This window comes from Aythya fuligula, chromosome Z (assembly GCF_009819795.1).
Source record: "Aythya fuligula isolate bAytFul2 chromosome Z, bAytFul2.pri, whole genome shotgun sequence".
Lineage (NCBI taxonomy): Eukaryota > Metazoa > Chordata > Aves > Anseriformes > Anatidae > Aythya > Aythya fuligula.
The window spans coordinates 40,140,768-40,168,441 of record NC_045593.1 but is presented as its reverse complement, the minus strand read 5'-3'; the positions used below and the strand labels follow the sequence as shown (position 1 = coordinate 40,168,441).

The following is a 27,674-nucleotide window of genomic DNA, read 5'->3' as shown; positions in this document are numbered from 1 at the left end:
TGTCCTTTTTAATGCACAAAAATGTTTACTCTTACATTTTGGCAGGACTACTTGCACACAGAAATATGGTTACTAATTTGTTTCTAAAATTCTGCCCCTTTCTGTTATTCAAAAGAGTTCTCTAATTGATAAACAATTCTTTATAAATATTATGTTATTTTTTTATTATTGTTATTATTTTTGGCCAGAGATCCCTATCTATTTATTTCACTTGTTAATTCTTGCAGCACTTTGGTCAACTCATCAATGGCAAGGAGAAACCCATGGGCATCTGCTGCTGTTCTAAACTGTCCCACAGAGAGTACTTTGCAAGCTCTCTGTCCTGGAAAAGCAAGGAAGTAGTTCTGAGAACATGAGGGGGCAGCTGGCCAAAAGCAAGGGCATGCATGACACTGCAGGAACAGGTGATAGCTTTGGCTCATGTTTCTTTTTATACTATTTCTTTTGGAGTCCCATTCATAAAGCATTTCTTCTACAAGGGGAGTATAGCTTAAGAGCTATCAGCATGCTGCTGGAACACGCTCATTAACTAGCTTCTACAGACACAGAACCATGTGTCTCTTGCTACTGTCAGAAAGAGAAAGAAGGTTCTTTCTCACACAAATAAATTCAAGCTAAAACAGTTACAAGCCTGGCAACTGCTACCTGTCTTCTCAGTATGGAAGGCACAGGACAGCAAGATCTTCAAGAAGAGGAATGACTTGATTCACCTATTCATTGTGCAATTACAAGAAAGAAAATCTGTTGCTGTGAATGCAGTTTTACTGAAGGGCTGTGGTTTGTCCCCAAGAGCCATATCTCCGGATTTTCTAAGGGTCATGGGTTGACCCACATTTCTAATAAGATGCAGCACAAAAGACTCCACATATTGACATAGTAATTGGCATAGTAATGCTGCTTAAGAGCAGATTAGAAGGCTATGCTTTAGTTCCATGCCTGATGACTAACTACAAGGTGAATTATGTTAATAAAATTTATAGATGTAAAAACAAGGCTGCAATTATTTTCAATCAAACTGCTCACAACATGCACACTTCAAAAAGAGAAAATCATTTTTTTGTAATGAAGATCACAAATTTCTATTGTGATTAAAAGATAAAAAAATCTTCAGGAACACAACAAAATCTTAGGCTTTGAGGCTATTTCCTTGAGGGATATTGGTTTACAACATCACTCAGCAGATTTCAGTTTCTCACTCTTGCAGTTCCCATTCCTTTGTCCTTTTCAATTCTTTACATTTTACAGGCAAGTTAAAAGGTTAGAAAAAGTTTGACTTTTTAATTTCTTCCCATCCTCTTTCTGCACTGAGAAGAGGGAATAATTTTGATCCACTTTCTGCATTGAGAGGAGGAAATAATGTCCCCTGACAGCTTCCTTTACAGAGTTGAAAGGAAGTATTTATACACAATATAACCCTTCTAAATAAGGGTTAATTAATATGAAAGTAGAATGCTGTAGGGCAATATCCATGCTCCGCAGGGTGAGGGCTGGGTCCCTTGGGCTGTCAACAGGTGAGGAACTAGGCCAACTGCAATGGTTGCCCTTGAATTAAAAACACTGCTATGCTTGGTTTTCATTCCCCATTGTCACATGAGACTCAGAACAGGGACAATATCTGAAAAATCACTTGGGATATCTCAACATAGGAAATAAGCAAAACGTAATGAGACAGGTGACAGAAGACAAACCAGGTGCTGGATGCCCCAGGGCAGGGGACAAGGCATATCATTCATTGGCATTGACTGTCAAACTGATGCAGTGAGAGAAAGCCCAGATTGGGTGCTGTCCAGTAACACGCCAACTAGCACATGCCTCCATCTGTCCCTATGCATGCTATCCAACATAAATTTGTGCAGTCTAGAAGAAGGCAAGGCATTTACAACTAACAACTAACTTAGTGCATTCACTGTTATGGTGCAAAGAAAAAGAAAAATGTGTGTTTTGCTTCAAAAAGACCTAGCAGCTGTTGTTCAAATTATACCTTATCTGAAGCCCCACTGTTCTGGGGCACACCAGGGAATAGAGTAGTTCTTGGTTTAACTTAAAGGATCCTGGAAGCATCACTGTTTAAAGCCTCTGTAACATGTCTGTGCCCAGCTTTGCCTCAGGCATGGTTCTCACATTGTAGTTTACAATTCGAGCTAAATCCCTCTTCCTTACAATTTTTCTTAGAGTAATTATTTCCTGGCCCAGACTAGGCATGGAAAGGGAGCTCCATTGCTTTGACACTGAAAAAAAAGCCATACTGAAATTAACTTGTGAATCATTTACAGCTATCTGTAATCTTCTTCTTTTTCAGCAATTCAATTTAACTTCAATCCATAATATATTTCTTTAAAGATAATTGCAAAATGTCTACCAACTGTAATTCAAAACTTGTAACTGCAAATCCTATGGCATAATGAATAATTGGTTGCATGAGATTTGTAACTTTTATTTATATTCTGAAACTTTCAGAAAGCAGATAAAGGAAAACATAATACTTCTCACAATGTTAAACAAAGAGATATGAAGGAGAAAACAAAGTTGTCTCATACTGTAAGCTAACATTCTTATTCAGATGAACTAAGAAACAATGAAAAGAAAATATTGAGCCAATTTTGACAGTCTGAGGTATGTGTTGTTTTGTATGCTGTCCTGGTTTCAGTTAGGACAGAGTTAATTTTCCTCCTCAGGACAGATCTCTGGATGAGATTCCTAAGTAGTTGTTTTAACCTCAAACGAAACCTGAAGCGCATTCAGGAGACATAACAACAAGAACATTCTGGTCTGAGTATCTGAAGGATATTCAACATCTTGGAGAGCTATCATAACAAGCTCGGAGGATAAGAGGGTGGTGAAGAATAAAGGGAGATTGAACAAGTAGGAAGAAATATCTCCCCATTTCCCCTCCACAGGTTGGCTCCCTGATGAAAGAAGGCAATAGGTGTAATTGTTAACAGTTTCCGAGATATGGTTTCCAAAGTATAGAGTTGACAAGAGTGCTGAGTACAAATACGAGGTTAGAGTCATGACCAGAAATTTCATCATATCATAAGCCACTGTTACACTGCACAGTACCATAACAATCTTAAACCAGGGCCCAGAAAGGATAAACAGCACAACAGGGAGCACATACAGAAAGTAACATGCTGTAAAACTCAATTTGGAAAACAGAAACAGCAGACTTGAGATTAAAGCAATCAGCATTGTGACTAGCAGGTCTAATTGTGATTAAGCAGGTCTAATACTTACACCAATTTTAGTTTAACATACTCTGGTCTGATCTGTCGTTATCTCAACCCTTCGAGCCCCACGTTGGGTGCCAAAAAGGACTGTTGTGGTTTAACCTGAGTGGCAGCTAAACACCACACAGCCGTTCGCTCACCCTCCCATCTCCCTCTCTGGGATGGGGGAGAGAAATGGGAAAGTGAAGCCTGAAAGTTGAGATAAAGACGGTTTATTAAGACATAATAATAATAATAATAATAATAATAACAACAGTAATAATGGTAATACTACTACTAATAATAATGTGTACGAAACAAGTGATGCTCAATGTAATTGCTCACCACCCGCTGACCGATGCCCAGACTAACCCCGAGCAGTCTGGCCCTCCCACCCCAGCTAGCCACCCCTATATATTGTTCAGCATGATGTCAGATGGTATGCAATACCCCTTTGGCTAGTTTGGGCCAGCTGTTCTGGGTCTGTCCCCTCTCAGCCCTTGCTGCACCCCCAGCCTGCCCATTGGCAGGACAGAGTGAGAAGCTGAAATGTCCTTGGCTTGGTGTAAGCATTCCTCTGCAGCAACTAAAACATCACCCTGTTATCAGCACTCTGAGCTGAAAAGTCCTTGGCTTCGTGTAAACACTGCTCTGCAACAATTAAAACATCACCATGTTATCAGCACTCTTCTCATCCTAATCCAAAACATAGCACCCTACCAGCTACTAGGAGGACAATTAACTCTGTCCTAACTGAAACCAGGACATATGAACATACAAACCAGGCAATATGAATGCTATACTTATGCTAAGACTCACTGGCATATATTTTAAAGAGTGTGGTTTAAAATGGTGAGCTCTGGCTACACGTCTATTATGCTTGACAGCTGTGTGATTTATTTTTTTTTTCACATATGTAAGGAAATAATAATTCTTAAGGAGACAGCAATTCTTAAATTAAATTTTTTTTTTTTTTTTTTTTTTTTCTGGTTTAGATGATAACCTTCGGTGATCTCAGGGATGTTGGTGGTATTCTGAAAACAAAGGGCAGTTAGTTCTGACGGAGTGGTACTTGGATGAAGTTATTTATAATGAAGGATTTACAGATAAGATCATTGAGAAAGGAGTAGAACTTGCTGTGTTGGTGAAAAAAACCCTCAGTCAATCTGACTGTAATAAATAGTAAACAATCCCAGGACTGTAAGCTTTCCTCATTAGACATGTTTTCTATACCTCCAGTTTACTTGTTCTATAAGTAGAGATGTGTCTGACCCATGACCAATATTATAGAAATAAATTACTCCCTATGTTGTATATCAGGTCTGACACTAAATTTCAGCACAATGTTCATCTTCCTGAAAAAGTATTGTGTTATAAAGTAATCAAGTTGTTAATTATTAAAAAAATACATTGTACTACAATATGGAAGGATCCAACCTTCCCTGAATAAGTTGGCTAGTCAGTTATTGTCCCAGTGGCTTTGAGAGGTTCATTCTAGAAGTGCCTGTTCCATGAAAGCCTGACTTGAAACAACGTCACTTGTGACCTTGACATCCCAGGTGTATACAACCTTCCAGCTTCTAAATATTCTCCATCTTCCACTATACAAATCAATATTGAAAAAATGGAAGATAAAACAAAGCACATAGAACAGGTCTGCAGTGTTCTGCTTTGAGTACTATTTGAACATCCTAGACAAAACTTTGGTGATGACGTACTTTAACATCCAATTACAGTTATGAAATCCAGCAACTGCACTGAGATAAAAAATAATTACTCTGAAACTGCAGCCTTTAATAAATCAAAAATATTTTTCTAGACACAGAATATGAAAGCTAGTTTTTTGTTTGTTGTTGTTTTCAACAAAACAAATATTTAAATTTTTATTCAACTTTTATTTAATCTAATCTAAATCCAGGTTTTATATTAAAAGAAACAGATTTTTCTCCTTTTTTTTTTTTTTTTTTTTTTTTTGATTTCAGCTCTATGGGAGAGTAGGGGAGAGTAGGCTTCAAGTAGCAGTATACTCACCACTCAGGTATTATTATTATTAATTATTATTATTATTATTTCTTTTTCTGAATGTTCTGAACAGTACAAAAGAGAAAGAGAAACAGAGCAGGCATCTGTTCTTTAACATAAGTGAAGTCTGTAAAGAACATTTACAATTGGAAATGGCTTTGTCTCAAGTATTTGAATGCTAAAGAGTAAAAAAGATAATTTATTCTGGAACATGGAGGACATGCAAAGGGTTAGTGTATACTATATACATACACAGTAGTAAATATTAGGTTGATATATGTAGCAGTTTACTGTTAGAAAGTATTTTTCTTTCTGATAGTACTTTTTGCTTAGATGCAGAATGTGTGTTATGTTACAAGTCTGCTGAGAACACACAATATTCTTTGTGTGTTCTGCTGTACTAAGTGATTTAAGTTGACCTCTGTGGCTTCCCCTTTACAGGCTAGCGCTTCTGATAAAATCGTAAGTATTCCACTTTCTCCAAGATTTCTGTTGAGCTTCATTTTTTTCTATACGCTAGTTGTTGAGTGTAAATCTGAGATTGATGAAGAGGTATGGGGAAACACTGTAACCCATGTAATCATACTCTAAGTAAGATAAATAAAAAACAATAAATTATTAGAGAATTTATGAATTTCTTCCTATGTCTATATGCTGGATCCACATTTTATTTTTATAGTGGGCATGGAAGAGAGGGTGACATGTTTTGGAGTGGACAGGATTTTTGGAGTGTGACAACACAGAAGGTCACTTTTATTTTCAATGAATTTAGTAAGCAAAACATGTTTTAGCTATTGTTTTTAAAACTTTATTTACTAAATCAATGCTTTCTACTTAAGTTAGTAGGTCATGTACTACAGCATTGCCACTGATCAGTGATATCATGCTGAAGGTGTCCATTTCTTCATTATGTCACACAATAAAAGGATATCCTGATTTAAGTCTAAAATACTCACTTCTGTGGACTAAAAATGAGACGTCTGGATGATTTCACTGAGTATATGCAAAGTACTAAAATCAATGCTCTACTTCTAATCCAGACACTCTCTCTACTGAGGTGACTAGGAATTAATGGACACTGAAAGGGTGCAATCACATGCTTGCTACAAAGACTGAGCTCTTTTAAATGGAAAGATGGCTCTGTGTGTAAGGAGAAACATGGCTGTGATATACATTTTCTACAAGACTAAGAGAGCCATCTTTCTCAGTTTTTCTAACAGAAAACTGGAAATAAGACAACTGACTACTTTCCCCTCACGTGCTTTGGTTTGAAAATAGAATTTAAGTTTGTTAAGATAGGCACTATTTTCTACTGTATTGCTTTTACCATACTGGAGTAAGACTAGTCTCCTCAGGGACCATCACAATAACAAATAGCAAACAACAGTAATATGTTGCTTGATTTACTTGGGCACTTCTCTTCAAGAGTCTGAAGAAAGCCCTTGGGCTTCACAAGCTGATTTGAATGGTAGATGTAACAAAACTTCTCATCTATGACTTCAAAGATGACAAGGGCTGGAATGTTAGCAGAGGCATGGCTCTGCTGAGCAAGCCCAGTGTGCCATGAAGCAAAGAGCAAAAGCATGCACTGGGTGATGTGAAATAATGTCCTCCCCACCCCCGCAAATATTCCATGACTAAGAAAGTTTTCTATATCTGATTCCGCTCTAAGCTGTGAGGGGATGTTTTGACAACTCTTTAGTTTTGATCATAATTTAACTAGACTTAGTGAACATAAACATAAAACCATGTTGATGCTAGAGTTCAACAGGTCTTTTACTATTCATTGACATTTCTTTCCCTACATAATCCTTTGTGCCTTGTGTTTCTTGCTTAATGGCAGTACATTTTACATTCCTATGGTATTATTTATATTTCCTCTTCTTGGTTCATTTCACAGCATTCACCTCTAATGAGCCAGTCAATATAGTGCACTCAGATGTTCACAGAATCATAGAATCATTCAAGTTGGAAAAGACCTCTAAGATCATCTAGTTCAACTTTTAACATAACACTAAACTCTAGCACTAAACCATCTACCAAGTTCTAAATTTACATGTTTCTTGAAGACTTCCAGTGATGGTGACTTGACCACTTCCCTGGGCAGCCAATTCCAATGCCACACAACTCTTTCTGTAAAGAAATTTCTCCTAATATCCAACATAAGATTTCAAAAAGCTTCCCCACCAAATGTTTCAAAAGAAACTGCATGCACTGGACAAAAAGTCCTTTTATGGTAAGAAGATTATTTTCTACAACAATCAGAGTACTGTTCCACTTGGCTGGAACAGCTGGGAAGTCATCTTCTTTCTTCAATATTTTCATAAGAAAGGCTACAGAATCCCCTTAAAAGTGGATACTTTTGTGAACTGTGGTATGTAGCTTCCAAAAAGTGGAAATACCTAATGGAGGAATAAAAATGTCCCAGAATTCAGGACCAATTTGATGTTCTTATTTGACTGATTTCTTCTTACAATGCTACCAGAAGAACTCCATGCATAATCAGTAAATATTGCTTACTTGAAATTGATGTGTACGTTAACCTTATAGTTCTTTAACAAGATGCAGCTTATCTTTTTGATTAACAATTTCTGCCTTTTGCATTATATCTCAGAAAAATTCATATTTATATATAGACTCTCTATTACTTCTGCAGTACCATATCCTGTTTGCTTTTTGTATATATTGGTAGCCTTATTATACAAGCACTTGTGGTACTGGAGAATATCAACCTATGTTAATAAGCATTGTCCCTAATAACTGAGCTTTAATAGTGAACTGCAACAAATCCCAACTGGATCAATTTCTTCACATTCACTGTAGTTCCTCTGGACTTAACTGGTAATTGAATCTTCTTCCCCTCCCCAACTTATTAATGGACAAATATACCAAGAAGAATGAGTTATATTGATTTAGAAAACAAAATGATCATTATGAAAAATGTGCACATACACTGTATTACTTCTTCACTCATACTTATTTCCAGGTAGAATGTTTTAGAGTGAAACAGAGGTGAGGCAGAAAGAAACTCAAAAAATCTCCAACTAGCCAGTGTAATATAAAATAAAATAAAATAAAATAAAAATAAAATAAAATAATCCATTTCAAATCAAGGGGGTTAAAGTTTCTGAGTGACAGTATAGATTTAAAAGAGAAGGATGATGTGAAGGAGTGTAAGAAATACCAGCTGTGCCTATTCTAGAATCACAGAATCGAAGATGTTGAAAAGGACCTTGAAAGACCATCGGGTCCAACCCCCCTGCCAAAGCAGGCTCCTTAGAGCAGGCTGCTCAGGCAGGTGTCTAGACGGGCCTTGAATATCTCCAGGCTGAACAGACCCAGCTTTCTCAGTCTTTCCTCATAAGGAAGATGTTTCAGGCCCTGTAGCATCTTTGTTGTCCTCCACTGGACTCTTTCTAGGAGATCCCTGTCTTTTTTGTACCAGGGAGCCCAGAATTGGACAAAATACTCCAGGTGAGGCCTGACCAGGGCAGATCACCTCCCTTGACATGCTGACCACAATCCTTTTAACGCACACCAGGATCCCCTTGGCCCTCTTGGCCACGAGGGCACACTGCTGGCTCATGGTCAACCTGTCATCCACCAGGACCCCCAGGTCCTTCTCTACAGCTCCTCTCCAGCAGGTCATCCCCCAGCCTGTACTGATGCGTGCGGTTGTTCCTTCCCAGGTGCAGGACTCTACACTTGCTCTTACTAAACCTAATTTGGTTTCTTCCTGCCCATCTCTCCAGCCGGGCCAGGTCTCGCTGAATGGCAGCACAGCCTTCTGGCGTGTCAGTCACTCCTCCCAGCTTTGTGTCATCAGTGTACTTGCTGAGGGCAGACACTATTCCCTCATCAAGGTCATCGATGAAGATGTTGAACAAGACCGGACCCAGCACCAACCCCTGGGGAACAACGCTAGTCACAGGTCTCCAGCCAGACTCTGCACCACCGATCACCACCCTCGGAGCTCAGCTAGTCAGCCAGTTCTCAACCCACCTTACTGTCCACTCCACACTTTCTCAGCTTTGCTAGCAGGATGTCATGAGAGACAGTATCAAAAGCCTTGCTAAAGTCAAGGTAGATGACATCCACTGCTCTCCCCTCATCTACCCAGTTGGTGATGCCATCATAGAAGACAATGAGGTTGGTCGAGCATGACTTCCTCTTGCTGAATCCATACTGACTACTCCTCATAATCTTCTTCTCTTCCAATTGCTTGGAGATGGTATCCAGAACAAGCTGTTCCAATACCTTTCCAGGGACAGAGGTGAGACTGACTGGCCTGTAGTTTCCCGGATTCTCCTTCTTGCCCTTCTTGAAGACTCTAGTGACATTGGCTATTGTCCAATCTTCAGGCACCTCTCCTGTTATCCAGGACCTTTCAAAGATGATAGAGAGTGGTTTGGTGATCACCTCTGCCAACTCCCTTAGCACACGTGGAGGCATCCCATCGGGACCCATGGATTTTTGTGCGTTGAGCCCACTCAGACGCTCCCGAACCACTCCCGTGTCAACTAGGGGGGAGATCTCTACTTCCCAGACTCTTTCTCCTCCCTCCAGGATTGAGGAGTCCCGGGGGAGAGGTAGTCCTTGAAGCAAAGACTGAAGCAAAGAAAGCATTCAGTATCTTCACCTTCTCAGTGTCTCCCATTACTAGGACACCCCCTTCATTCAGCAAGGGACCCACGTTATCCCTAATCTTTCTTTTACTGTTAACATACTTAAAAACAACAACAACAACAACAACAACAACCCTTCTTATTTTCTTTTATCTCTTTTGCAAGCCTCATCTCTAGGTGGGCTTTAGCCTTCCTTGTCACATCCCTGCAGGCCCTGACAACACTTCTATACTCCTCCCAAGAGGACAGGCCCTTTCTCCACATTTCATAAACCTTCCTCTTCCTTTTGATCTTATCAATGAGCTCCTCGCTCATCCATGCAGGTTTTCTGCCCCCCTTCCCTGATTTCCTACTCTTAGGGATGCACCGATCCTGAGCTTGGAAGAAGTAGCCCAGCTCTCACAAACACCCTTACCTTCTAGCATCCTATCCCATGAGATACTCCCAAGCAGGTCCTGGAAGAGGTCGAAGTTGGTTCTTTGAATGTCCGGGGTTGCAATTCTGCTTTTAGCCTTTCTTCTTCCACCAAGTTCCATCTTGAACTCCACCATTTCATGGTCACTGCATCCCAAGCTGCCCCCAACCTTCACAATCCCTAACAAGCCCACCCCTGTTGGTAAGGACAAGGTCCAGGAGCACCCCCTGCCTCATTGGCTCCTCCACAACCTGCATCAGAAAATTGTCTTCAACACATTGTAGGAACCATTTGGACTGCACATGCCTGGCCGAGTTGCTTACCCAACAGATGTCTGGAAAATTGAAGTCCCCCATAAGAACCAGCACCTGTGATCGTGAGATTACTAGCAGCTGCTTGTAGGAGGCCTCATTGACCTCCTCCTCCTCCTGATCTGGTGACCTGTAGTAGACCCCCACAACAGTGTCCCCCATACCAGCCCACCCCTTAATTCTCACCCACAAGCTCTCCACTTGACCATCACCCTCCCCCAGGTGGAGCTGGGTACATTCTAATTGCTCCCTCACATAAAGGACAACCCCACCCGCTCACTTCCCCAGCCTGTCTTTCCTAAAAAGGACATAGCCCTCCATGACAATGTTCTAGCTGTGCGAGCTGTCCCACCACATCTCTGTGATTGCAACGAGATCATGGCCCTGTGACCGAACACAGATATCAAGCTCATCCTGTTTATTTCCCATGCTCCACACATTGGTATACAGGCACTTTAGGGAAGCAGCAGGCACAGTTACCCCTGGAGGAATGCAAGAAGAGAAAAATTCTGGACAGGGTATTGGGATCATTACCTTCTCTGAGGAGCCCTCAGACAATCCTATGGGACAACCCAGAGGTTTTTCCCTACTATCTTCAACAGTGACAGCAGTGACAACTTCACCCAGCCCTTCTCTGTCACTTTTAGCTCCCTTCCCTCATCAAACCTAGTTCAAAGGCCTGGTAATTAGCCCAGAGAGCTTGCTGCCCAACACACTTGTGCCCCACTTGCTGAGTTGAAGTCGGTAAGCAGCCCACATACCTGGCTTCTCAAAGGGCTGCCCAAGATCAAAATACCCAAATCCTTGGTATTGTTTTGGAAGAACCAATGGAAGGTGACTGGCATAATTACTCTGTGAGGTCTGATCTCATGGCCGATATTTACAAGTCTTTTCCCAGTTGCAGTAATAAAAAAGAATAGGATGGAATATGTTGTACAGAGAACTGTCTATAGTTATGAACTTAATCGATCCATCATAGTGTTGCAAAGTGCATCTGAATTCAAGGTTTCCAATCAGATTTTGCTTCGGCAATCTTCAAAGTTCATATTGATGTAAGGATGATGCATTAGTATATTTGTTAGAATAACATTTAATGAAATTACTTTATATATATAATATATATATATATATTAGAAGATATATATATATATTCTAGAAGATAATGCAAATTCCTGTTTCTTGACTTGCTGCTGTTCTTGTTGCTATATCAAAACTGTTATCAACTGTAATGGCAACTCTATGTATGCATTGTTTTTTTTGCTACAGACAATAATTCTGTAAGGAATTGTTAAATGCAGGATGGAGAGAAAAACAAAATAACTGGAATATTTATATACATTGGAGGTAACCTATGTCCACATAGGGCTTACATCTTTGCCAATCAGGTCCTCCTGATTTTCAACAATCCCCCAGGGAGCTATACCAATGGTGCATATCTTCCCTCTAGATTTTGAGGCATGATCTTTCAGTGCATCTCCAACATGGCGAATGACCCCTGGAGAAAAAAAGAAAAAAAGAAAAAAAAAGAAAAAAAAGCATAAAATAGACATTTTTTTTTTTTTTTTTTTTTTTTTTTTTGGGAACGTGTGGATGCAGTATAGAATCCCTTTTTAGGGAACTCCTATACAATTAATGCAAGCTACTTGCAACTTAACACTTGCAATTAAGTAAAGATATGAATACTTTTGTGATCTACAAAATTATTAAATGAAGTAGCAGGGAAAAAAAAAAAAAGCACAGGCCATAATAATAATAATCAAATAAATATTGATAGCTTACTGTAACATGTTTATCTGCGCTTGTGTTCAGACATCCACACAAACAGATATATGGTATATGTATCCTTCCCAAGCATAGGAACAAGTACAGGAATGAGAAAAATATGTAAAGTTTCTTTGTATCTGAATGTCTGAAAAAAATAATTTCACTACTCTATGTTGAACTATTCAGTCATTCTTTCCAACAAACTGTCACCTAAGGATCAGCATGAAAATAGAAATTAGTATAGAGAGAACGAATGCTTCCCAGCTCTCTTCCCTGTGCTTTCTGGTACTGCTGCTTATATGCTTTAGACCAGTTTTGTTAGCATTTCAGAGGTGCAGAGGATATGTGTCATTCCTCTTTCCTTTACAGTAAATAATTTTTGACCTGGGCATCAATAATATTTTATAAATAATATTATTTATGTAGCTGTATTGAGGCAGACCTGTGGATTTGCTGTGGACATTTTCTGTTATTTGGTTTCTCTGTTTGCCTCTTGTTCTGATTCTAGGAATTTCAAAATGACTGGATAGGCATTATAAGAGTTATACAACAGGTACAATTTTAGCCATATATTACCATCGTTTTAAATGAGCCATGTAAGAAAGAAACAAAGTTCTTGTGTCAAATTTCCTTCCTGTAGCATGAAAGGAAAAATAAACAACCTATACCCAGGTATTATTTTTAAAATTATAACCCAACAATCCACATGATTTGGAGCAGAATATTTGGCTAGATTACCACCCCCTCCCCCTGAAAAAAAAAGTAAAAATCCTGCTAAGTAGGATAATCCAATTTCAGTATAGCATGAATATTCGGGAAAAAAAAAAAAAAAAACAAACAAAACACAACACTTGTTTATTTAACAGTTATGCTTATAATTAAGTATGTACCATTCTTGTCACATCACTGCATCACAATGCAACAGCAGTATCTCAGGATTTTTCAATTATACATTTTGTTAAGAGAAATACGATGTAAAAATTCATCATGAACTGAACTGACTAGATACAGAAATTCTAAGTTCTCACAAGTTCACGTTAAACACTGAATTTTCACCTAAACAATTTGAAAACCTAGCTTTGAGTCAATGAGATGTTTTGTTACACAATTCAAAAGGAGCAACGAAAGGTAGCTGATAATGCACAACGGCTTCTGAAGTTACGTCTATTTATAACTCACAGCAACATGAATTCAATTGGTTTGACTAGATCACTTTTGATTACAGGAAAAGAAGATATCATTTTCAACAGTAATTATATTCATTTTTTCTGTTTTGTTCATTTTGTTTTGGCATTCACAACTATGATGTTTTGAAAAATGGTATGATGCAGTCATCCTTTTCCCAAACGCAAATATTATATATTTCGTTGTCATCTACAAAATTTCTGCAGTCTTATTTCCAGAGCTGGTGTGCACACTGCAGTGAATGTACAACATCTACAGTTTTCTAATATGTTTTAACATTTCTTTTTAAAATCTGCCTTTACCTTTATCATTACAACAGTACCTGCCAACAAGTCAACTTATTATCACCACAAAAGAGAGGTCAATATTTAACCTGATTTTTTTCCTTATGACACATGTGTGTATCTGTTTATCTATCTAACAGTCAATAAATTATTCCTCTTTGCTATTTATATTGCTTCTGTGAATATTGTTTAAAATTTGATATGTTTTGGAAACTAAAAAGCCCAACACTCCTTCGTATTTAAATACATATGAGTTGATCCACAGCACACTAAAATCAATGCATGATTAATTAAGAGTGATTACAATATTTTCCACAGAGAGTAAGAGGATACACTTTGTGAAATTACTAAAGCAATAAATTATAGTGTTGTTACTGCCATAAATGAGAATGACAAGAATTGACAAGTGTGTCCTGTCTCAAAACTTCTTACATTTATTTTTAGCAGAACTCTTTGATTTTCCCTTGACTCTTTCCTCCTTTCTGCCTCCTTCAGGGAGGGTAATTGGGAAGCTTATTCCAAGTTTTTTTTCATCTAGGGAATTATGTTTTATAGTTTATTCCCAAAACCTACATGCTGTCTCCCAGCAGAGCAGGGCAGCTGCTGTATTGAATTCATAGAAGGCCCATATGGTATGTTACAGATGTTCTTAACTTTGAATACAAATGGCAATATTATCTCTCTTGCTCCAGGGGTAATAGGAAAAAGTGGGTCAAGCTGTCTGCCAGAAAGGAAAAAGTGATACTTATTCACCATAATGTTTTCTATCACATCCATAAAACAGAACTTTTTTCCTTTCACACTTCAGATGGTCTTATAAGAGAAAATAAGTTTTTTTTTTTTTTTTTTTTTTTTTCTGGATGAAATTGTTTTCCATTTTATGCAATAAGTGTTTGGCTTCTTGGGTTTCTGTTTAGTAGCCTTTCCCGGTAGCTGATTGTTTATTTCATAAAGTCTTCACTGGCAATGTACTAGTATAATTGCCTCACAGGAAGCCTTATTTTCAGTTTCCCAGTGTACTTTTCATGCTTTAGTGAACCTTTTATTCCCTGGTAGCTGCCAGACTGGTATGAACTTGCCATTTTCTTGTTTACACATAGTATAGCTAGCTATAAAATAAAACATGCAATATTATCCTGATCTGATCAGACCTATTTTTTTTTTTTTGGTCAAACTGATGAAATCTCCTAGATGACACTGTGCTTTCATTTCAATATTGCTGTTACCTGTGTTTACGCCTCCAGTGAATATCCATGCTCCAGTTGTCATAGCAGCCTTAATGAGGCCTTTCCCAAAGACTTGCTTGAGCTTTGGCTGAAGTTCAAAATTCTGAAGGCCCCCATGCACAGAGATGAGAAGTTTAGGGAGCTCAAGCTGCCACTCTTTGGTCATCAGGTGCAGAAGAAGGTCAGGCTTTGTGTCAAAAGACACACGTACATACTGCAGAAATAGCGGCAACAGTAAAGAGAAAAGGATTGTTTATACTCAGAGGTGTGTGATGCATATCACCTATGCCCAATAGATTAAAGAAAAAAGGCAACCTTCATAACAAAAACATTAATTAATTGGTAAGTTGGTGATTTCTAAAAATGTAGAAAACTAGGCAACTATGCTTAATGGAACACTTGCAGTTCAGAGACTGAATGATTTTCCCATGCAAATACAAAATTAAGAAATTAATTAAGAAATTAAATATTCACAACGATGTTTGATAGGTAGTTGTCTTTAATTTAAGGATGCAGAAGCTTGAGTAAAAGTTTAAATGGTCCACCAAAAACAACCCAGGTAATCAGAGTCACAATTGTGCATTTGCTTGTGTCTTATATTAAAATTAACAAAACCAAGCACTCCAAAGGTAGCCAAGAACAGAAACATGTTTGGTTCTTCAAACATACATGTGTTTAAACTGAGCAAGACCACTAAAGAGGTACTTTTCAAATGAATGAATGAATGAATGAATGAATGAATGAATGAATGAATGAGACTTACAGACTAATTTGTACAGATTCATTAATTTGCATAACAAAGTGCAGGCACCTAAAATGACTTTGAAATACATTTATACATTTCAGGTTCTCAGCTCTTCTGTGCTATGTCTGCAGCATTTTGTCCAAAGGGAGAATGTGTTGAACCTGTATGAATTGTCTTACATAGGAACTGCCTTCAAATTTTCTATAGCCCCACTATATCACACACATGCCTGTCTCTTCCTGATAAGCCCTTCTATATGGGGCTCTTCTCCTCAGTCTTTCTATTGATGGTATTTGAATAGTTTCACAGTAACAGTACCAGGGCAGATGCCTGTTTTGAATTCTAGCTGCACAATATAAAAGGGCCAAAAAGAGGATAAAAATCTTCTCTATAACTTGTCAAATATGTAAGGACCACCGTAATCAAATAAAATGGGTTATTGAAAGCTACCTATCTACCAAATTTATGACTGAACCAATGCATATAGTGTTATTTCAAGTTGTCAGCATAACCTTCAGTTATATAACACCGGTACCTTTGCTTTCAGCTAGAAGAATGTCCAGTTCTACCTTATTCATTGCAACATGCCAGGCAATATAATATCCACATACATCATGTAATCATTTTTTTCCCTTTTTAACATATCTAATCAGTATTTATCACCGTAAGATTGTTCTGCTTTTGTAAACAATATGACTGTTAGGTGGACTCCTTTATAGTTGACTAAGAAATAAGGCATTGAATTTTTCCAGAAAAAGTTGCTAATAGTTAGGTTTCTTTGCAGGAATGAATTGTCAAAAATAGGACAACCATTCTCAGCATTTCTGGAAGTAGAAGACCATTCTTGCAAACCATCAGAGGAAAGCAAGAGGAACATAGACAAATAGAGATGAGCAAGAACTTGTGAATCTTCCTTTGCTCCAATACATCAGTAATGTTCCCTTCAGCTGCCATGCAAATTCTTAACAGCTAATGGATGAAGAGCATACAATACTTATATTTGGCAAGAGTGTATGGTACCTTTGAGTTTCTATATGTAAACTATATTGTCAACAGCTACACATTCAATTACTTGCATGAGAGTTAAGAAAAACCTTTCATGGTACCCGATCCCACTGACCAGATGGTGAAGTTAATAATTTTTATTAAGATTCAAGGGCTGTTGAATTTTTAACAGACCAATATTATGAGAATAATTCTTATTCCCTTTGCTCTGGACCTAGGGAGAACTGAGGCTACAAAATGCTACTGCTCATTACACTTCATTAATATAGAGACATCATCCTTCAGGGAGCTATACAAATGCTGTACTGGTCTAAGTATGGAGGTTATGTTTTAGTATCCTTGCCACCTTACATTGTTTGTAGCAAAGATAGACTGTGAGTTTTAAGCAGATTAGAAAAAGTGAATTCATATCAGTAATGGCCATACAAATTTTTCTAAAGCAGGGGACACAACATCATTCTGGCTTGCACTAAATGAAGGCACAAATAGCTTCAGATATGTATTGTGTAATCTTTAGTATCTTTTTATCCTCCAGAATATGTGACTCTGCTGTCTCTACCTTCTTAAGTCTATGTATTAATTGGTAAAAATCTCTTTCATTCTTTCCATTCATTTCCATATTGAAACCTCCGAGTTTCAATAAACATAAACCTTAAATCATATGTTAGGAATATTTTCCTGTATTTATTTGAAATTTAGATATATTATATTACAAATGGCTGCTTGTTCTTTATAATTCAGGTGAAATTCAATATTGGAGATAATAATTTATTTATTTATGAGAAAATCTAAGCAAAAGTGAATCAGAATGTTTTTTCATGTAAATTTAAATTTACATCATCATTGATGAACTTCACTGTTTTAGAATCTTTTGAGAAGAGTAATGGCACCTAAAATGATGATTTTACATCTGTGCAGCGACCTTAGTTTTAGCTTTTACGGAGGGCATTTTAATTGTGGTATGCTTTGGATTGATCTTTTACTATTTACATAACATGTTAACAAGTAAGAAAAAACCATTTATTTATTTGTTTGTTTGTTTATTTATTTTTGCAGTCATTTTCAAAGCATTGATTAAATTATTAATGAACACTTTAAAAGTAATTTTTGTCCAAATTAAAAATTCGGTCATGTAGCAGAATATTCAAATTTTGCAGTTTGTGTTTAGAAACTTAATAAGTATTTCTGCCATTCCTTAATTCTTTTGCTATAGCCTCTGGAGGCAGATTTAAAACTTAAATGTAAACATAAGCTAAGCCTGATATAACCATCTGTCAGATGTAGAAATGACCACTTCTAATGGCAAATAATTTAATCCTTCCTTTGTGGGAATGGTGTAGAGATAGGATGCAATAATTCAGTTGCAGCCAGCAAGATAGGAAAGAAAAGTACAGTTTTGAACCAGAAAACATGATGGAAAATTTGACTGATTCAGCATAAGACCATAAGATCATCAAATTTATCATGCCCACTTGATCCCTTAACTAGTACAGAGGCTATCAGCAAGGGTGCCATTTGATACTAATACTTGTTTCATTTTTTTATCAAATAGTTTCCTAAAACATAACTGTGTTCATAACCAGTCAAACAGCTGGATGTTTCCAAGTTGAACTCCCATGCTCTATGGTAGAAATCAAAGTTACTGAGTGGTAAAAATAGTTCTCTGTTGGTCAAGCACAGCTATCTTATGAAATATATGGTGTATGACAGCAGATGACAGCATAAATGTATAAATGAGAAAGATTCAGAATAGAGGTCCATTTTGTTGTATTTCTTCAAATAAAATCTCTTTGGGTGATATTTTGTGATCTGGAAGGCATTTTAACATCGCTCCTTCAGTTCTCTTTGATGCAAACAAAGACTGGTTGAATATTTCACCTACCTCAAAAAAAAAAAAAAAAAAAAAAAATCAGAGCTGCAGATAGTCCTTCAAGCTAAAGATTCATCCCTCAAAGTGTGGATGTTTTTACACTTTTTCATATAAAACAGGCTTGATCTAATTCCCACTATACTCAAGAGTAAAATTGTAACTTAGACTGAAACCAGACTGGTTCCTTAAAAGTTAATACTCTCAACAGCTGAAGGCTCCATCTAAGTCCTGCTTAAGTGGCTGGTGGAAAGGTTGTCATTGACTTACAGGTTCTTTAACTAGATGTCTTTCTGTGTTACTTTCCCTTTTTCTTCATGTAGGACACCATCTTTTGAACACTGTAAAAATCCTTTGAATATTAATTTACCATAACAAAAACAATGCTTGCTGCCATTTTCATGATTTATGTGAGTTAAAGTATTATCTCTACATTTTCTCTCTAAAAACAGACAGATTTAAAAAAGTTTTTAACACAGTTTTGACAGAAATTAATAAATTTTAAAAGCAAAAATATACATTTGTGTGCTTGACTTCAATATCATTAGTAATGATAATATATAAAAAACCCAGATATTAGGAAGTCTATGTAAGAAACAAAATATGTACTTTGGACAGTCTATTGATGTGTTTTTATGATTCCATGTCATATAAGAAACATTAAGCCAAAAATACTGTAATAAATTTTATTTCTTCTACATCTGCAAAGGTATGCTAGCTTCTTATTGTGCACATTAAATGTACTGTTAAAATGTATTTGATTAGGAGGAATTTATTAAAAATAGAATGAAAGTGTTTAATTCATTAAAGTTCCTAAAAAAGACATTTTTTGGCTAACCTTGAGAAACCATGATCAAAATATTTTTCAGTTCAGTGAAAAGTGGTCCTTAAAAAGAGATTGAGATGGAATCTAAACATACCAGTTAATGAAACAATATTATGTCTTTTTTTTTTTTTTTTCCTTCCACCATCTGTTATGTAGAAGCAGATGTTAAAATTTTAAAAATTGGTTTAGTTTGGTCATAAATTTGGTGCAAAACACATCACAGCAAGATTGCCTTAACTAGTGCACTAATTTTTTGGTTTTGAAATCATTCAGATTATTGCTTTTAATTAGAATGAAATCAGTCACATTAGTTTAGTAATTGCTCTCAGATTCAAGGTAATATATCACCAGTAGATAGTTAGATGAATTATAGTTAGATGAATTCATGCATATCATTTCTTCAATGCTAAACACAAAATGATATAATGATATAAGTAGATTAAGTTTTATTAATCCTTTTTTTTTTTTTTTTTTTTTTTTTAATTCACTGATTGCAAAAATGATTGAAAATGATTCTGTATCTCCACATCTTTCTCTGTTCTCAGCTGTAAATGAAGAGAACCAACTTTCAGATGCCAAAATTGACAATCCATCATAAAAACAAAAACAAAAGCAAAAAACAAAAACAAAGAAACAAACAAAAAACAAACAAAAAAAAAACCAACAATGTAAACATGAGAAGCAAAATTGTAAAATGTGTTTCTTACACAGGAGATGACAAAATGGGATGAGCCACTTGGAAAGAAAATATGAAATTATTAGAGATCTAAAAAAAACCCACAAAATTATTGCAGGACCAACTGTGGTTTCACAAAGACTGAAAGAAAGGCCTCTTTAGCAACTGACACCATTTATTCTTCTTCTTTACTCATCTTCTCTGTTATATGTTTTTGCATAATCTATTGTACAATCTGTTCAAATTATTGATGTAAGTACCTTAGACCATAGACCAGTCTCATTGAAGAAAAATTAACAACTCAATTTATCGGCAAAATTCATCCCACTTGAGAAATTTTATTCTATTTGACTGCAGAATTCAAATTAATGGTACATAGAATTCTACCAACATTACATATACCTAAATGTTCTTTACTTGACTGTTTTGTTCCAATCCATGTTAACTTTTAAATTTCTTTCTTTCTCTCTCCCCCCGTCCTCCCCCCCCCCCCCCCCCCCCCCAACTAAAGATACCATTTTTAATATTATGGTGGCAACAGATGTAATATATCACTGCATTTATAACTTGCAAGTAATGCAAAGTATATGTATATTTACCATCAAATTAATATATGTATTAATAAAATCCAATTCTGTTACTTTCAGTGGACAAAATCATTATCTGTCAGTCTTATACATACTAATCTGTTTTGTGAATTTACAGGTACTAGTTTCCCCATTGTAAATCTGAGGTTTAAGTTGTTTCTGTTAATAAATATCATCTCTTGACATGTAAATTCATGAAGTATTCCATATTATTTTGAGTAGCCCTGCAGAGAGAGAGTTTTGCTTGATAGCAGGCTGAATATGAGCCTGTAGTGTGCCCTGGCAGCCAGGAGGGCCAACTGTAGCCTGGAGTGCATCAAGCACGACATTGGCTGAGGAAGTGATTGTCCTGCTCTACTCTGTGTTAGTGTGGCCTCACCTCAACTACTGTGTACAGTTATGGGCACCACAATACAAAAAGGATGTGAAACTGTTGGAGAGTGTCCAGAGGAGGACTATGAAGATGGTGAAGGGCCTAGAGGGGAATGAGGAGGTCACTTAGCCTGTTCAGCCTGGAAAAGAGGAGGCTGAGGGGATATGTTGTTGTGGTCTACAGCTTCCTAATGAAGAAGAGTGGAGGGAATCAGTCACACTAGCTTAGTAATTGCTCTCAGGATCAGGGTAATCTGACAGAGTCAGAAAGGGGCAGGCACTGATCTATTCTCGTTAATGACCAGCGATAGGACTGTGTCAGGCTGTGACAGGGGAGGTTCAGGATGGGTATCAGGAAGATTCTTCACCAAGAGAGTTGTCATGCACTGGAACAGGCTCCCCAGGGATGTAGTCATGGCATCAAGCCTGTCAGAGTTTAAGAAGCATTGGGACTGTGCTCTTAGTTATATGGTCTGAATTTTTGGGTAGACCTGTGTGGAGTCAGGAGCTAGACTCTAAGATCCTTATGGGTCCCTTCCAACTAGGGATATTCTATGATTCTCATTCTTTGTAGCCTTGATTCAGAAAAAAAAAATACCAAATTTGCTGTTCACATATAACAAGATAATGTTCCTGTGTTTACCATGCTTAAAAAATGTCAAGTATAGGCATCCATTTCAGGAAACAGGGTAAAATATTGGTGATAAATTTTATACCAAATTCTTCCCCCTAGTCTTTGCTTTATCTTTGTTATCTTGCCAAATTTTACACATTTATAAAATTATTCTTTTAGGCAATAGGAATAACATTAATTTACCACAAGTGTCAGGAAAAAGTCAGGTGGTATGCTATAGTTGTATTTGATATCTCGTATTTAGAAAATAAATATGTACTTTATTTTGAGAAAAGAACAAACATTTATCTATAGTATTGCCCCCTGCAGTCCATTTTTATGTTCCAGTTTCACTTTTAGTTTTGATTAGGTGGTATCCAGGTATTAATTAAATAAGACTGTTGTCCAGAGTTTTTATGCACTTATTCCTTTTTCCAAGCCTTATATTTCAATATACTATAACTGTTCTTTATTCCCCTTGTCTCCTGGAAAAAAATGGTTCATTGTTTTCAGTGAGTAAGGGCTAAGTTTTCACAGAAAAATTTAGATTTGGTAAGGTTAGTTGTTTATTATGGGAAAGACCTTGTATCTAGTAAATTCAGAGACAAGAGTTTAATTTTCTTTTAATAAAACTGCAACGACTAGTTAGTCCCCTAACCTCCTTGACTGTTTGGTATTGGAAATAAGACCATTAAGAAACCTTCATACTCTTTTCAGTGACAAACACATAACAGTATAGCAAATTTTTTTATTATTATTATTATTTTTGTTAAAAAATGTGTCATTAAGGTTTTGAAAACCTCCTTATTTGGGCCTTGATCATATAGAAGGTGTTTTTCTCACTGATGGTAACCAAGTGGAACACCCTTTCAGAGATTTTTAGTGAGTAGCTTATTTTGAAACACTTTTCTCACTAGCAAGATGATTGAATTTCTGAAGGTTTTATAGACATATCTAATTCATTAAGAATTTTTTGTTTCCATGTTTCAGGTGAGATTTAATGACTATGACTAGACGACAGATGCAGCTATCTTCCTGTTTCTAGTATTGTCAAAATAAATCCAGAGTTTTTCTAGAAATAAATGTTTCTTCTATATTTGTCCTTGACTTGTCACTTATTTAGATATCTGAGATTCTTAACCTTTTTTTGTCTTCTACTTTTTAAATTATTCAGGGCTTAGTTTTGTTTGTTTCAAGTCCTGACTGTGCTCTGTGACAAGATTTTTCTATTCATGTCGACTTTGACTTTTGTCTCTACAGTTTCACTTTTACTATACTACTTTCAACACATGGCATACACTCTGGAAAATCTATTCTCTTATGGCATTGTTCCCAAGACACCAGAATCCCAAAGGAGGCCAGAAATCCTGTAGCACAATTAATATCATCTGCTTCTTTAAACTCTTAAACAGTTCAGAACTCTCCAAGATGACTTTTGCCTAGGCAGGACAGTTTATTGTTTTAAAGAACTCTCCACGGACGTCACTCAAACAGCTCTAGTAATTATTGTATATCATAAAGGCAGATTTAAATCAAAGTAACCATATATAGGTAATAACATGATGGTTACTACATCTCTGAGTCTTAATTTTTGTGAAAATTATTCTGTTTTGTTCCCACTCCTTGGGAAGTTATCAACAGCATGGTTTACTTCACTTGGATTCTGAGGGAGGTGTCAATTTATTCACACTAAACAAACTTTATTTACTGAATCAGATTCTCTCACTAGCAATGGCCTTGCAGATTTTTAGGTGATTGATTAGTAACTGAACATAAGGCATCTGTGATGTTTGGAGAGAGATGACCTATTTTGAATGACACTCTTTCTGGGGGCAATGGTGTTTTCTAGTTTGTACCATCAGAATACATCTACCAGGGTGAACAGTACCATCCACTCAAGTAATATTTCCATCTCCACCCCCCCAACATATGCATCTGAGGAAACTATCTGGCTCTTGGTAGAGCAGTATTGAGCTCTTCATCATCACTAATCCATCTAGTGCTGCAATAACTCTGAGAATCTTGCATGGAAGTACTTAGGAAGATTGCCCTGGGCTGCTGGGCAGGTTATTCTGCAGAGCATCTGGGGGTTCTGTGTTTGCCCTCACTCACAGCTGTGCACAGCAATCTCTTGGCCACAGTATACTAGGTATATACTCATCTTTCATTTTCCTACTGCCAGGTTTTGCAGTTTAGATATAGCCAGAGAGATTCTTCCTTTCCTACAATGCTATGTAGAAACCCACAGGTTAACATGGACACTGGAAACATCTGAGTTAGTGGAGAAATATATTCAGATTAGTATACTTTGGTATCTCTCCATAACACTGCATTATGACTAAATGACTTGCTCAAGGAAATCCACGGCAGAATAGGGATTTCCCAGTTCTTAACTTAAACACTTAGTGTGCTTCTTATTTCAGTAAAACATAAACAAGTAAGTCTAACTGGTCTATCCTCCAACATATATCTAAAGGAATATTAAAAAAAAAATAAAAATTGGTCTATTTCAAATTTGTCTGCCTAACAGACATATGCCAGCAATGGGAAACCATAGATGAATTCTAAAGTTGTTCAGAAAAAGATAGATGGATCGTCATTGGTAGAAAATCATGATAGTGGTAGATTGGCATATTTTTGGTTATAACGGTTGCCTCTTTCATGCTCTCTAGCTCTTAAAATTCCCTCTCTTCACTGCCATTATTGGCACATAATACATAAAAACAGATAGCATGACTTTATGCTAAATAATACTTAAAAATGATATTAAAAATTCTTTTATTTATGAATGTCTTTTTTTTTTTTTTTTTTTTTTTTTTTTTTTTAGATAGCAGCGTTATTTATCTAAGAGAAAAACGTGGTTACCATGGCTTTATTGGAGTGGCCTCCTCCTTGGAACTCAATAGTTCCAAAAGCATCTGTCGGGCTGAGCTGTGTGTGCTTGCTGATGGACCACTTCTCTGACTGGATGTCATTGCGAGTAAGCCTGCTTTCATTTTTCTCATTCTGGATAACGGAGATACTTGGAGTCAGTCCAACATGTTGACCTATTAGACGCCCACAGCAACACCTATGACATTAAACAAGCAGAAAAATTGTGTAACATGTACAAAAATTGTGTAACTTACAAAACTAATAGGAAAACAAGCCATAATAAATTGCCTACAAGTCTTCCCCATTCCCTTCCCTCTCTTCCCTCACTGCCAAAACCTTTCAATTCTGCTGAGCATGTAACCAAAGCCTCTATTTTTGGAAGAAACATAATACAGATATTACCTTTTCATTCTATGATTTTGTTTCCTTTGGGCTATCTATATTTCAATAAAATCATTGCTTTGCTTTAAATATGTACAAAATGAAATTAAAAATAGTTTTCTACATTCTCAGATAACATCAGATCAATAATCAGCTATTGAACTGACCCCAAGACATTCTAAATTGGTAGTTTACTGCAATTTTTTTTTTTTTTTTTTTTGTGTGTTTTGGTTTTGAGAGTATTGTGTATCATGCATCTAATTAATTTAGGTAAATATTTGAAGATCCAAAACTTTCACTAAGATGAGAAAATTAAAGATAGACACTAGAGACCTTTAATACTTCTTTTTTGATGGAATATGTTTTGAAATGTAGATGAATGGTACTCATGGGCATCCAGCTCTCCGTATGTAATTCAACCACCTTCTTCTGTACAGCTTTACAAATTATTTTGATCTCTATAAGTACATATAAACACACATATATAAGATATTTACTTGTAATTGATTTCATTTTCATACAAGTTACATGCAATTACCTATGGGGGTCTTTGGTGCTGGGTATGATATGAACACATTCTCTCTTGTAAAAAGCTCTTTCTATCCATGATTTCTGTGCCTAAAAAAAAAAAAAAAAAAAAAAAAAAAGAGAGAGAGAGAGAAAATACCTTAAGCTCTGTTTGCTTCTTCTTAAATACAACTTACAGTACATCTGAAGGCAAACTTCAAATGCAAACGAAAACTTCACTGACTCTACGGATATGCAGTGCCCATGCTGTATAGAGTAAACATTTTCCATTGGAACTGTTAGGGCTAAGCATCCAAGAGAAGGTCTTAAATTTGTTTTCATATTCACTAGTCAGTTGACTTTGATGCTGTGAACTATGTTCTCATAACAGCACATTGGAGAAAAACTTTCAAACTTTAAATTACCATAGTTCTCTTACACAGCAGAGGAGAAACTCACTTGTTAAAAATACTTAAAAAAAATAATAATCATACAATTAAATCGGTTCAAATTAAACAACAAGACAGAAACAAAAAACAACCAACCAAACAATAAAACCTCAAGAACTAGAGAAAATATAGAAGGAAGATTCATAACACCATGATTCCACTGAATTTTTTTGTATAGGCACTGATAATTATGTTTAACATGGAGCTAGAAAATACTTCTGTACAAGAAAATAATAATGAAAAAAAAAATCTTGGATACATTAAGAACTAGATGACTAGTTGATGTAAACTCTGAAACTGAGTTCCATGAAATTATGTCATTTGTCATGATCTTGTCCCAGATAGTCTCAGGAAATCATGTAATTTCTCAATTTCCCTTGGCAAACTCTATATTACTGGGCAAAAAGGAGATTTATTTTTTTTATTTTTTATGTAGTTTGGGAAAAAACAAATTTACAAAAGAAACAAACTAAACCAGCCAAAGTATAACAACCACAACCCCCCCCCCCAAAAAAAAAAAAAAAAAAAAAAAAACAAACAGACAAACAAACAAACAAAAAAACACAAAACAACAACAACAACAAAAGAGAAAACTTCAGAATCCATGTTTTAAATCCATGTTTTAAATAATCTAGCCAGTGCGATATGAATTCTGGGAAAGTATCTAAAACATTCCCCCAAACAGAATTAAATTGTTCCATTTACTAAGGAGTTGAGTTGAAATTTTCCTTTAAAAATGTATTACAAATGGATAAAAAATATATATATCTGTTTGATTCCACAGCATAAATGGAACTATAAGAACTACGAAAAGCTACTGTTAAGTAATGTGAAATGGACTTTAGGTAGTTTAAATGAAATCTGAGCACCTTGTATTCACAGAAAGATAAAACATGAAATTATCTTTGTATAATTCCCTATCTGCTATCTAATGTCACCTTTTGTCAGCTAAATCAACATCATCTTATTTTTAAAGACAGAAGCATGTATTTCTGGGACTTTTGGAAATCATTGTGAACTTTGAAAATTTATTGAGTCAGCATCACTAGAATAAAGTACCAAAATAACAATTTCCAACTACATTCCTTACACCTTACTCACAAATCGAAAAGCTGATCTTTCACCTTCTTCACAGAACATAATTCCTTTTGGGAATTAATGGTCACTGATGTTTCATAACAATATTTTATCTTTGCTTATTTTATGCTTTGCTTGTATTTTTAATTGTAAAAGTGTGCCAGAGTTCATGTTCTGCAGACACCCTGACAAGACTCTTACAGTCAGGGAAACAAGCTTATTAAAAGTATTAAATAGATCTGTATTTGAAAGTTGTTCCTTACTATGTAGAAAATAGAAAGTTAATCTAATACAGAATGTGGGACATTTTATTTATTTATTTATTTATTTATTCATGTTTACGCTAAGGAAATTTATATTGGGATTCTGAAAAAAGCTAAATAAGGTGTAATATGCACAGAGGGGATAACCTTGAACTTCTAACTTATTATAACTTTTTAATGTTTATAAGCCAGGCATTTATATACAGGCATTAATAATCACAATCATCATCACAACATTACATAATATAGAATGAAATCAGCTTAAAAGACCAGTGTACCATTGAGCAGTTTCTCAATTTGTCAAAGAAAGCCTTTTAAAAATCTGTCTAGATTTCTCAAGTCATTCAGCATGGGCATTATGAACTTCACTTGACCCTCTTATCGCAGACATTTG

General features: G+C 36.2%; 1 protein-coding gene across 1 annotated transcript in view; it reads right to left on the bottom strand.

The window, feature by feature from the left end:
• The window catches only part of TRPM3 (transient receptor potential cation channel subfamily M member 3), a 308,506-nt gene that overhangs the window by 130,486 nt on the left and 150,346 nt on the right, over positions 1-27,674 (bottom strand). The window contains exons 2-5 of the mRNA XM_032205316.1: positions 25,523-25,602; positions 24,595-24,799; positions 15,039-15,252; positions 11,950-12,074 (exon numbers count right to left, since the gene is read on the bottom strand). Of these exons, the coding sequence (XP_032061207.1) occupies positions 11,950-12,074; positions 15,039-15,252; positions 24,595-24,799; positions 25,523-25,602 (624 nt within the window). The remainder of the gene's footprint in view (positions 1-11,949; positions 12,075-15,038; positions 15,253-24,594; positions 24,800-25,522; positions 25,603-27,674) is intronic.